General features: G+C 48.2%; 1 protein-coding gene across 2 annotated transcripts in view; it reads left to right on the forward strand.

The window, feature by feature from the left end:
- Window positions 1–745: 745 nt before the first annotated feature.
- Window positions 746–12,691, forward strand: part of SGPP2 (sphingosine-1-phosphate phosphatase 2) — a 126,583-nt gene continuing 114,637 nt past the window's right edge. The window contains exon 1 of one of the 2 annotated variants that reach the window (XM_059055249.2): window positions 746–1,093. In XM_059055249.2, the coding sequence (XP_058911232.1) occupies window positions 875–1,093 (219 nt within the window). In that variant the 5' untranslated portion in view covers window positions 746–874. The remainder of the gene's footprint in view (window positions 1,094–12,691) is intronic. The other variant, XM_067026980.1, reaches the window with a different exon arrangement.

Here is a 12,691-nt window from a genome sequence, read left to right on the forward strand (position 1 = left end):
CTAAAGCAGGCGCAGGTGTGGGGAGAAGTCAACCTCCTCGCGGTCCTTCAACACCTTGTTCTCTTCGGATCTAAAGGTCTAGAGGCAGAGCGGAAAAAAGAAGTAGGAGAGGGGCAACCACCATCTTTCTTAATGCGGAAAACCAAGAAAGAATCAATTTTCCTCTCCACCTGTCTAAAAGTGTTCCCCAGTTGTCAGATCACAAGGGCAAGGGTAGGGACGCGGAGGATGACTCAAGATCCACTTAGAACCTACTGGGTTCTTGAGCAAGGTCAACGAAGTTTGGGCCTGTGGGGAGACGTTGCATCACGCAGAGTTTGGTAAGAACTTGGGAATCTTCCCTAGCGGGGCTTCCTCTACCTGCCGGAAGTGGGCAAAGGCAGGACCACAGGCGGGAGCTGGAGGGGAAGTCAGCCTCCCCTTGAGCTCAAAAGTGAAAGGAAGGTCAGTAAGCGAAAAGCCGGCGCACGCCAGGATGGACTCACGCAGGTCCACACGTGCTCGGCCGCTCCCATGAGGTGGCACTTCTGCACCAGCCAGGAGGGGTGGAGGAGGCGCGGTCGGGCGCAGAGAGGCGCGGTGTAGACACCTGTACCCTTTCGCCCAGTTCCGAGCGGGCCGGACGCCAGGGATCGCCCGAGCCCGCCCGGGCCCGCCGGGAAGGAAAGGAGGGCGGACGTGCCTGGCTCAAGGTGAAGGCGAACACCTGGACGTCCGCGTGCGCGGGGCGGGCGCTAGGACCCGAGCGGCGCACCTGTTGGCTGGCGCCCCGGGCCCCGCCCGCCACCCCGAGCGCCCGGCCCGGCGAGGTCGAAGGCAGGAGGGACAGTGCGAGCGGGGGGCACCGGGTGGCGGCGGCGGCCCCGGGATCACCATGGCCGAGCTGCTCTGGAGCCTGCAGGATTCCCAGCTCGTCGCCCGCTTCCAGCGCCGCTGCGGGCTCTTCCCCGCGCCGGATGAAGGCCCCGGAGAGCACTGTGCTGGCCCCGCGGAGGGCGCGGCGCGGACGCCCGGGCTCGGGCATCTCCCCGCAGGCAAGGGCAGGGGCGCCGGGGAGCTGGCCAATGGGCTGCGGAGAGTCGCTGTCCCGCAGGTAACCGCGGGCCAGGTGTTCGCAGTGGTGGGGGGAGGGGACAGCTCGCCCCGCCGCCTGCGGAGTTGCTGGTCCAGGCGACTCCGCGACGCGGCGATGGGTGCGCGCCGATCCTGCCGAGCCGAGAGGGCCCCATACCCGAGCGGCGACCGGGCTGCCCGTGCTGTGGGTACCAGGGAGGGGTGGGTAGGAGTCCAGTCCCTAGGATGACATCCTCTAACGCTGCCGGGTGGCAACCAGGGCTAGTAAGACTTCAGATGCCCCCAGAGCTTTAAATGCAGCCTATTTGGAGACTGTCTACTTTCATAAGTAATTAAATTTATGTTCATGCATATTCTCGCAAATGTGTAAGAGTTACGTAATTGAAAAGAGGAGCGGAGACGTCCTTGGCATTTTCACAAGAGGCTTCCCTGAGAAGAAATTCTGACTACTCGCCCCCCCCCAGGATTCTGAGTTTCCGCCCATCCCCCTTTCTTTGATCCGCACTAACGGCGTGTAGCGGGGGCTCGGCGTGCTCTTCATCGTCCTGCAACGCCAGCTCTAAGGACAGAATTTCGGCTTTAAATATTGCTGCTGGAGAGATTTCTAAAGCCCACCCCCTACCTCCAGTGATGTTGTCCAGAGCGCTTCGCTCTCTCCCTCCCCCAGAATCTTAGGGCCCCTCCTGCCTGGTGGGTCTCTTATTAACTGGCACCAGTGACTTTTAACAGATGCTGTCAGGAGTGAAGCTAACCACGCTCTCCTCTAGGCGTTCACAGTGTGGTTACACAATCCACTGCGGCTTTGGGAAGCCAGCGCGTCGTCGCAGTGCACAGGGACTCCAGAGGGGAGGGACCAGACAGGCTGCAGATGCTAACGTGCCAGGGCTGCTGTCTGCAGGGGCGCCGGGCTGCCCTCTGGGAGGGAGGGCTCCCTGCAGCTGTGAGATGCCCTGGGCCGCCGCAGAAGCTGCCCTTCTGGGGAGGGGAGGTAGAAAGAGTGGCAAATGAAAACGGAAACAATGTATTAATTACAACTCTTTGCGGGGGTGGTGGAGGAAACCGTGTATTTTTTCTAACTAAAAGTTTTGGTGACAAGAGGGTGGCCTTTAATGTGTAGATTTCTAGAGCTAGTAACTGAGGAATGAAGACCTGGCTTCCATGTGCAATGGAATATTATGGGCATTCAATTGTAGGATTTATTTAGAGGCTGGGGGGTGGGTGGGTTCCACTCCAGAGAAATCTTCCTGCGTACTATTTTTTTTCATCTCTTGTCGTTCATTCTCTGTCCCCATGACACCCAGTAACTTTTAGAGGAGTTTGAGAGCCCCCTTTCCCCTTCCCCTTTCCTCTTGCTTTGTCTTTAAAATGGGGCAGAGAGAAGGAATAAGAACCGGTCTCAATCCTGAAATGCTTGGCATTTTCTGTGCACACACACTTGATGCCCACAGGCAGATGCACGGGCCGCTCTCTGTTGCTCTCCTCAAGGGTCTACTCTGGCTCCCTAATTCAGGAAGCTGACGAAGAGCGCATTTTCCCCCTAGTGTTTCTCAAACTGTTTTTTTTTTTTTTTTTTTTTTTTTTTTTTGCGGTATGCGGGCCTCTCACTGTTGTGGCCTCTCCCGTTGCGGAGCACAGGCTCCGGACGCACAGGCTCAGCGGCCATGGCTCACGGGCTTAGTTGCTCCGCGGCATGTGGGATCTTCCCGGACCAGGGCACGAACCCGTGTCTCCTGCATCGGCAGGCGGATTCTCAACCACTGCGCCACCAGGGAAGCCCTCTCAAACTGTTTTAAACATTACTCTTAGTCATGTAACTTTCAATTCTGGAAAAGGACCATCTTGCCCTTTAAAAGCGAGATGAGCAGATTTTCTTGTAGAGAGGTGTTATCTTGCTACTTGAAGACCGTGATCATTCAGTGAACCAAACGGAAGGGTCGCCCCCTTTCCATCCTACACACGACCTCACTCACTATCGATCACGTAAAAGTAAGAGAGCTAAAAATTCACGATAAGAAATCACCACATTGGTGTGTGATGGGAGAAAAATGAGAGCACTTGCTAAATAACAGGTTAATGTTTTTTGTTTGTTTGTTTCGTTTTTTGCGGTACGCGGGCCTCTCCCGTTGCGGAGCACAGGCTCCGGAGACGCAGGCTCAGCGGCCCTGGCTCACGGGCCCAGCCGCTCCGCGTCATGTGGGATCTTCCCGGACCGGGACACGAACCCGTGTCGCCTGCGTCGGCAGGCAGACTCTCCACCACTGCACCACCAGGGAAGCCCGGGTTAATGTTTTTAAAGGTGGGTTGGTGTCAAGTGACTCGGGAAGATTAATACTTTGCAAGTACAGGTGGAGTTGCCAAAAGAAAACAATTGCATACCTGTCCCATATAATTGATAAGACCTTAAGGGGACAGCTGACAAAACTCTCCAACAGCTACTCTTACCTTTGGCCTCTGGCTTTTGCCTGGCCTGTGGCCTGTGGCCTGCCTGAGCTCCCTGTCCTTCTTTCTCGAAATAAACTCCCATTCATCCTTCCGTTTCAAAGGTCAATTCCTCAGGAGACACTTGCACTCACCTTCCATCTCCCTCCTCCTTTTATAGGTTCTCTTTGCTCCTTGTGTTTCTTCACAGCAGTTATAACATTGTGTAAGCACACCTTTGTGCGGATATCTGATTATTGCCCGCCTCTTCCAGTGAATGATAAGCTCTAAGAATGCAGGCAACTTGCCTAGCTTGCTTAGTATTTTCTCCTCATGGCCTGGCATGTGGGAGCTCAGTGAATTTTGTAAACAAACGAGTGCAGAGTGCAATATAAAATTGCCCTTTCAAATCGAAAAAAGCAGATTTTCTTGCAGAGAAGTGTCTTGCTGCTGCAACAGCCTGGGCATTCAATGAGGCAAATAGTAGGGGTTTCCCCTTCCCATCTAACACACTTCACTCACTATATCGTGAAAAAGAAGGGAGCTAAAAATTCAAGGTAAGAAATTGAGGCTGTTTTAAAACTGAAGTGTAAATATTGAAAATCAAATTTTTCCACATAACTTAGAAGTCAGGCAGCACCAGGGTATTGATTTAAGACACTTCAAACAATAGTGAAGTTGTTTTCTTCCCGTGAGGGACTTTAGATTGCAACAAATCGAATCTTTCTCACCTCCCATGTTTTCTGTATTTCTTGTACTGCTTAAAGCAGGGACAGGGCTTCCCTGGTGGCGCAGTGGTTAAGAGTCCGCCTGCCGATGCAGGGGACACGGGTTCGTGACCCGGTCCGGGAAGATCCCACATGCGGCGGAGCGGCTGGGCCCGTGAGCCGTGGCCGCTGAGCCTGCGCGTCCGGAGCCTGTGCTCCGCAACGGAAGAGGCCACAACAGTGAGAGAGGCCCGCGTACCACACACACAAAAAAAAGCAGGGACAAGTAGGGAAATGATTAAGTGAGGGCTTCCTTTACACATTCTTGTAACACCACACGCCACTAGCTTCAAGATTAACTACACATTCACAAACCAGGTCTGGGCTGGTCTTGCAGTTGTCATTGAATAAATCAGACTGGCCCTTGTACATTTCATGTCACAGACAGAAAAGGTTTGCGTCCCAAAGAGTTGAATGCTTTGTTGAGGGCTTTCCAGATATCACACGGTCAGATCCGTGACTTAAGGCTAAACTTCTTTCTACTGTGCACACCTTCCAGGGAAACAATCCGAGGCTTCATTCTATCCGTCTCCTTGGGAAGGTGTGAGGTGTTAGGACTGGCTGGGGGCAGGGTAGAGACTGGATGGGAAGAGAAACTATTGCTTTTGGTTTGCAAGTGTAACTGCTTTGCAAGGGTAACCAGAGGAGGATGTTCTTGGCAGTCACCAGGAGCAAGTGACAGGGGTCCTAGGACCCAGCTAGGAGGGCAAAGGCCTGGAGGGAATTAAGTTTATTTGTTCTGGGGTAAAGCCAACGTTGAATACAATGGTATTTTGATTTCTATCATCTTCACTCACTCAACACAGTTGCATTAAGTTAGATTTTGTAGTGCCTTTCCCATTGTTATGTTAGACCGCGGTTAATCTTTCCAAATTGTACTGTGCTCAATAAATACTTTTTGATAGCTGTTTGCTCAGACGTGGTTCTAAACTTGGATTGGGGAAGGGATCCGAAATTAGGTTATTTTTAGAAGTCTTTGCACTCCTCGTTTTCCTCTTGAAACATTTGGGGTGCTCCAAGTCTGTCCATCTACAAAACCCCACCCTTGATTTTATTGGTTTGCTTAAGTGCAAAGGACCAGGAATCAAAAGACCAGGACCTTAGCTCTGCCCTGGGATCATCCTGAACTTCTCTGGGCCTCTGTTGTCCCACCTGCAAAGTGAGCAGAGTACAGTAGAACCATGGGTTTCCAACTGTGGCTATACATTATAGTCAGTTAGAGGGACTCTCAAAACAAAACAAACAAAAAACCCAATGTCCAGGATCCAGGTCAGAAGTGGGGCCCCAGAGAAGCTGGCAAAGAGAAGGGGGAAGCTCTAAATTCTCTTCCCCTGGGATCCACCACCCTTAGTGTGTTCAGGACAAGGATGGTGATGGCTGGGAGCAGAGGTCCTGGTGGCTGTTGATGCTTTGGCTTGATTATATCTAAACTGGCCAACAGATCCATCTTCAAATTTTGATGCTCTTTAGATGGAGGCTCAGGTAGGAAATGACAAAATAAGCCACTTTGAAAAGGTACATTTGATCTTTTCCTTTTGCTAGTTGCAGATATTGTTCAGATGAGAAAACTTGGAAAAAATATAAAGACAAAGTTAAATCCATGCCCATTATACCACTGCCCAAAGTTAATCACTCGGTAAATGTTCAACCTGATTTTTTTTTTTTTTTTTTTTTTTTTTTTTTGCGGTATGCGGGCCTCTCACTGTTGTGGCCTCTCCCGCTGCGGAGCACAGGCTCCGGACGCACAGGCCCAGCGGCCATGGCTCACGGGCCCAGCTGCTCCGCGGCATGTGGGATCTTCCCGGACCGGGGCACGAACCCGTGTCTCCTGCATCGGCAGGAGGATTCTCAACCGCTGCGCCACCAGGGAAGCCCCAACCTGATTTTTAATGGCTATATATTACTACACAGCATGGATGTACTATAATTTAGTTGGCCTCCTGATGGACCTTTAGGTTCTTTCCAGTTTTTGCATTAAAAATAACATCTTTGGGGACTTCCCTGGTGGTCCAGTGGGTACGACTCCACGCTTCCAGTGCGGGACACGGGTTTGATCCCTGGTCGGGGAAGTAAGATTCCATATGCCATGCAGCATAGTCAAAAAAAAAAAAAAAAATCTTTGTACAAGTATCTTTCCACAGTACTTGATAGTCTTTTTTTTTTTTGAGATATAATTGACATGTAACATTATATTAATTTCAAGTGTACAACATGACTCGATATTTGCATATATTGTGAAAAGGTCACCACAATAAGTCTAGGTAACATCCATCACCACACATAGTTACAATTATTTTTCTTGTGACCAGTTTAAGATCTACTCTTTTGGCAACTTTCAAATATACAATATAGTGTTAACTATAGTTATCATGCTGTTCATTACATCACTATGACTTATTTATTTTATAACTGGACGTTTGTACCTTTTGACCATCTTCACCCATTTTGCTCATTGCCCTTCCCCACTCCTACCTCCGGCAACCACCAATCTGTTCTCTGTATCTGTGAATTAAGTTTTGTTGTTTAGATTCCACATATAAGTGAGATCATACATTATTTATCTTTCTTTTTTAAAATTAATTAATTTATTTATTTTTGGCTGCTTTGGGTCTTCATTGCTGTGCGTGGGCTTTCTCTAGTTGCAGCGAGCATGGGCCACTCTTCATTGCAGTGCGCGGGCTTCAGTAGTTGTGGCACGTGGGCTCAGTAGTTGTGGCGCACGGGCTCTAGAGCACAGGCTCAGTAGTTGTGGTGCACGGGCTTCGTTGCTCCGTGGCACGTGGGATCTTCCTGGATCAGGGATCGAACCCGTGTCCCCTGCACTGGCAGGAGGATTCTTAACCGCTGAGCCACCAGGGAAGCCCCCATTATTTTTCTCTGTTTGACTTATTTTACTTACCATAATGCCCTCAAGTTCCCTCCATGTTGTTACAAATGACAAGATTTCCTTCTTTTTTACGATTTAATAATATTCTATCGTTTGTGTATATACACAATGGAATATTATATATATATATATATAAAAATATAGGTTGCTTTCATGTTTTAGCTGTTGTAAGTAATGCTGCAATGAACATGGAGGTGCATATATCTTTTTGAGTTAGTATTTTCATTTTCTATAGATAAATATCCATGAGTGGAATTGCTGGGTCACATGGTAGTTCTATTTTTAATTTTTTGAGGAACCGCCATGATGTTTTCCATAGTGGCTGCACCAATTTACATTCCCATCAACAGTGCACAAGGGTTCCTTTTTCTCCACATCCTCGCCAATGCTTGTTATTTCTTGTTTTTTTGATAATAGCCATTCTGACAGATGTGAGGTGATATCTCATTCTGGCTTTGATTTGCATTTTCCTGACGATGAATGGTGTTGAGCACCTTTTATTTATTTATTTTTTAAAAATCATTTTTTTGCGCGGTACGCAGGCCTCTCACTGTTGTGGCCTTTCCCATTGTGGAGCACAGGCTCCGGACGCGCAGGCTCAGCGGCCATGGCTCACGGGCCCAGCCGCTCCGCGGCACGTGGGATCTTCCCGGACCGGGGCACGAACCCGCGTCCCCTGCATCGGCAGGCGGACTCTCAACCGCTGCGCCACCAAGGAAGCCCCGAGCGCCTTTTAATGTACCTGTTGGCTCTTCTTCTGTATGTTTTCTTTGGAAAAATGTCTGTTCAGTTCCTCTGCCTATTTTTAAATTGGGTTGTTTGGTTTTTCGCTCTTGAGTTGTATTAGTTCTTAATATATTTTTGAAATTAACTTCTCTTATCAGATATGTGATTTGCAGTTATTTTCTCTCGTTTAGTTAGGTTGCCTTTTCATTTTATTGATGATTTCCTTTGCTGTGCAGAAGCCTTTTGGTTTGATGTAGTCCAGCTTGTTTACTTTTGCTTTCGCTGCCTCTACTTTGGCTGTCAAATCCAAAAATCAGGGGCTTCCCTGGTGGCGCAGTGGTTGAGAATCCGCCTGCCGATGCAGGGGACACGGGTTCGTGCCCTGGTCCGGGAAGATCCCACATGCCGCGGAGCAGCTAAGCCCGTGAGCCATGGCCGCTGAGCCTGCGTGTCCAGAGCCTGTGCTCCGCAACGGGAGAGGCCACAACAGTGAGAGGCCCGCATACCGCAAAAAAAAAAAAAAAAAAAAATCCAAAAATCATTGCCAAGACTGATGTCAGTCTTTGATTGCTTTCTTAATTTAAATTTCCAGACTTGTAATTGTTGGGTAGAAATATGCATATATTTTGGCTTTTAATAGGTATTACCAACTTGTCCTGCAGAAAAGGTCGAGGGATACGTAACTAGGAGTGCAGGTTTTCCTATACCCTCACCAATCTTAGGTATTAACATTCTCTTTAATGTTTGGAGAAAATAGGCCACTTTTGCTTCTACCTCATCTTTGCTTCCTTTATTTCCAGCTAACATTTATTGATCAGCTACTGTGTTTCTGGGACAGTCCTCAGCCTTAAAGATACAAAGGTAAATAAGATTTAGTTCCTGCCCTGGGAAAGCCACCAAGAAAATGGTGCAATGCAACCAGTGCTAGAGTATAGAAGGAGAAATACATGGTCAGGGAGACAATAGCAGGAGTAATGGTGATCCCTAGGGGAGCCCATGACATCTTGAGTCAAGGCTTAAAGAGCCGTAGGACTCAAATAGATGAAAATGTGAGAATCTCTTTTCTTTACATGGAAACCTCATGTAATAAAACGTAAAGACACATTATTATTTTTGATGAATAGTGACAAGTTCAACTTGGGCATAAAAAGAGTCCCAGCAGGAGACAGATGGCCTACTGATAAGGGGTCATTGAAACCCTTAAAAATGGTTAAAGTGGCAAATTTTATGTTATGCATATTTTACCTCAATTTGCCAAAAAAAAGAGAAAAAAGAAAATGATATAACATAGGCTCTACTCTGCTTCAGGGAGAGGAAGCGTAACTTCCTTCTCCTTAAGCGTGAGCTGCACATAGTGACTTCCTTCTAAAGAGTACAATATGGAAAGAGGGAGGGAGATAGAACAGTGATTTTACAATGTAGGCACCTGATGGACACTACCTCAGCCAGATGATCAAGGCTGACGTCAACAGTGATAAGTCATGGTGATGGATGTGTTCTTGGTTTGTATTGAAACGATATACTCTTGATACATGTTGAAAATGTCACTTCACCTCTGTGGTCTTCTTGCCCCAAACCCAAACCCTTATTCTAATCATGAGAAAGAAATCAGACAAATCCCATTTGAGGGGGGCATTCTACAAAAACCTGTACTCTTCAACTCTGTCAAGGTTATCAGTCACGAGGAAAGTCTGAGAAACTGTCACAGCCAAGAGGAACCTAAGGAGATATGACTACTAAGTGTAATCGTGGAGTCCTGGATGGGACCCTAGAACAGAAAAAAAAGGACATTCAGTAAAAACTAAGGAAGTCTGAATAAAATATGGACCTTGGTTAAAAATAACCCGTTAGTATTGTAACCAGTGAATCATACTAATAAGACGTTAAAGATCAGGAAACAGGATGCAGAGTATATGGGAAGAATGTGGAATACATGGGAACTCTCTATACTGTGTTCTAAATTTTTCTCTAAATTGGGAATTCCCTGGCAGTCCAGGGTTAAGACTCAAGGTTAGTCGGTGGTTAGGACTCCTCCCTTCCACTGCAAGGGGCACAGGTTCAATTCCCAGTTGGGGCAACTCAGATCCCACAAGCCATGCAGCATGGCCAAAAATAATTCAATAAATAAATAGAAGAAGATAAATTTTTCTGTATATTGAAAACTGTTCTAAATAAAATAGAGTCTATTTAAAATTTTTTCAAAGGGGGTGGGTAATTGAAGGAAGTTCAAAGATGGGATCATTTACAAAGGTGTAGGCAGGGCTGGAAAAAAATCAGCATGGGAGGATGAAGTATCCTGGAGCAGGCAACTTCAGCCTAGAAAGGCGAGGGGAGAGGATAGCGTCAGGTAACCCCAGATCCAAGGAGAGCTTAGCTGTCAGAGAGAGCCCCCTGACTGGAGCTGAGGCCTTTAGTAGAGAAAGAGCCACAGCCAGGCAGGAGGAGAAGGGGGAAATATATCTCAAACTCTTCCTCTATATGCCCTCTCATATCCTGCCAATGCCTCTCCTCATCCAAATTCAATCAGAAGCCAGGGAGCTTGGGCTGATGCAATCCGAGAAGGTCGGCCTCCCTGGAGAAGCATGGAGGGTGGATCTGGAAGGACAAATGGAGAATATCCAGCACACGTTGTGTAAGGAAACTGGTGAGGTTATATTGGATAGAGTGTTGAGCTAGAGCCAGAGTTTCAGGCTAAAGCCCGAGTGTGGCTTCCTGCAGGATTTGGACTTCATCCTATAGACAGGGGGATGGCAAATCGATTTCATCCCATGTGCCAAATCAGAATTATCAACTCAGGCATGGTGATGAGAAAGGTTCTCGGGTGTCACTGTGCTTAATCGGAAAGAGTGTGGGACTGAATGGCAATGCCTCTGTGGGACACTGAGGAACCTGGTGCTGAAGCATTTACGAAATGGCGATGTTATATTCAAACAACAGCAGATATGGGATTAACGTTAAATCGAGGCTTAGTATCTGTTTTGGGTTCTTGGTGATACTCTGAGTGTCTCCTGCGCCTGTAAATGCCTTAGGAGGAAAGAGACCACAAATGGTTTCTTTTTTTGCAGGACGCGGGCCTCTCACTTTTGTGGCCTCTCCCGTTGCGGAGCACAGGCTCTGGAAGCACAGGCTCAGTGGCCATGGCTCATGGGCCCAGCCGCTCCGCGGCATGTGGGATCTTCCCGGACCGGGGCACGAACCCGTGTCCCCTGCATTGGCAGGCGGATTCTCAACCACTGCGCCACCAGGGAAGCCCCAGAAATGGTTTCTTAAGACGTAGGTTGCCGTGTTTCGAATCAGGGGACCCCATCATTATGGCTACAAGCTGATTGGATCAGGGGCCAGCCCTTGAGTCAAAAGCAGCCTCTTTGGGCTGGTCAGCATCTTATGAAATGGCCCTGCGTGGGAACTTCACCTCATTGGGATACTGCGTAACGGAGAGTGACTAATGGAGCCAATCAGATTGCTCCCTTAGGGACTCTGAATGGAAGACCCCAGACGTAGAGACATAAATGGTAGAGTCGTGATGGACTGCAGAGAGAAAAAGGAGGTCATAAACAGAAGCCTTGAGACAGGGAAAGCAGTAGCAAGGTAGATGTCCACAGTAGAGAGGAGGGCAGAAAGGCTGCACCAGTGGGTGGTCAAGGCAGCAGGAAAAACTCCAGGTGGAGAAAGAAGCCAAGTCTTGAGTGGTAGACTCCCCTTCTGAGGGGGGAGGTGCTAGAGGACTGCTGACTTTGAGGTAGAATGGCTCTGGGTGAGGCTCATGCAGGCTGTATGGCTGCAGGCGTATTTCCTTACTTCTGAGGGTTACTTTACAACTCCTCTCACTGGAGGGGACCTGAGCGGCTCTCCACTTGCAACCAGAACATGCTGGCCTCTAGTGCTCTGAAGACTTGCACATAACTGCAATTAAATCATTAGTCCTAGCATTTTTGTGAAGCTGGGAATGGGGGCGGGGAGCTGTGAGGGAGGGACCAGGGTCCTCTTACTGACCTGTGCGTCCCCAGTCTAACCTACGCCCACAACATATTAACCTGTTAACAGGTACTTAACAATCCCTGTTGAATGAAGCATGTAAGGGTGTGCTAAACTCAACATTTTCTTTCTTGGCAGAAATGTGGTCACCTGCCCTCTCCTGTCAGAACTGGGGTTATTTTACCCCGGACCACTTTACCTGGTTGTGTCTTCCTTTAGCTTAATAGTTGTCTTTTCAGTGTTAGCTCCTTCCGTTTTACCAGGAAACTGATGAAGGTTTTGATTAATGAATAACTTTTTTTATTGGTTTGCTTTCTTCTGTTGGTCGCAGTGAAGGGAGTTCAGGTATTGCTAAAAATTGGTGATGGTGAAACACCTTTCAACTTTTAAAATGTGATTAGATAACTAAGTTTTTTTAGGAAGGCTGTTGACAGCAAGCCTAATATAATTTTACCTTTCTTATAATTAAGATGTTGAAATTTTCCAATTTTAAAAGCACTTTCACTTCTTTGGCTATGTTAATGATTAAATCCTCTGTTGTCCTGATAAGAATTATGTCTCCAGCAAAGGCGTTCTTGTTTGTTTGTTTGTTTTTGCGGTACGCGGGCCTCTCACTGTTGTGGCCTCTCCCGTTGCGGGGCACAGGCTACGGACGCGCAGGCGCAGCGGCCACGGCTCACGGGCCCAGCCGCTCCGCGGCATGTGGGATCTTCCCAGACCGGGGCATGAACCCGTGTCCCCTGCGTCGGCAGGTGGATGGACTCTCAAGCACTGCGCCACCAGGGAAGCCCAAAGGCATTCTTCTTACATTTTATTTGGCATACAATTTTCCTGGGAGAAAATA

This window comes from Kogia breviceps, chromosome 2 (assembly GCF_026419965.1).
Source record: "Kogia breviceps isolate mKogBre1 chromosome 2, mKogBre1 haplotype 1, whole genome shotgun sequence".
NCBI lineage: Eukaryota > Metazoa > Chordata > Mammalia > Artiodactyla > Physeteridae > Kogia > Kogia breviceps.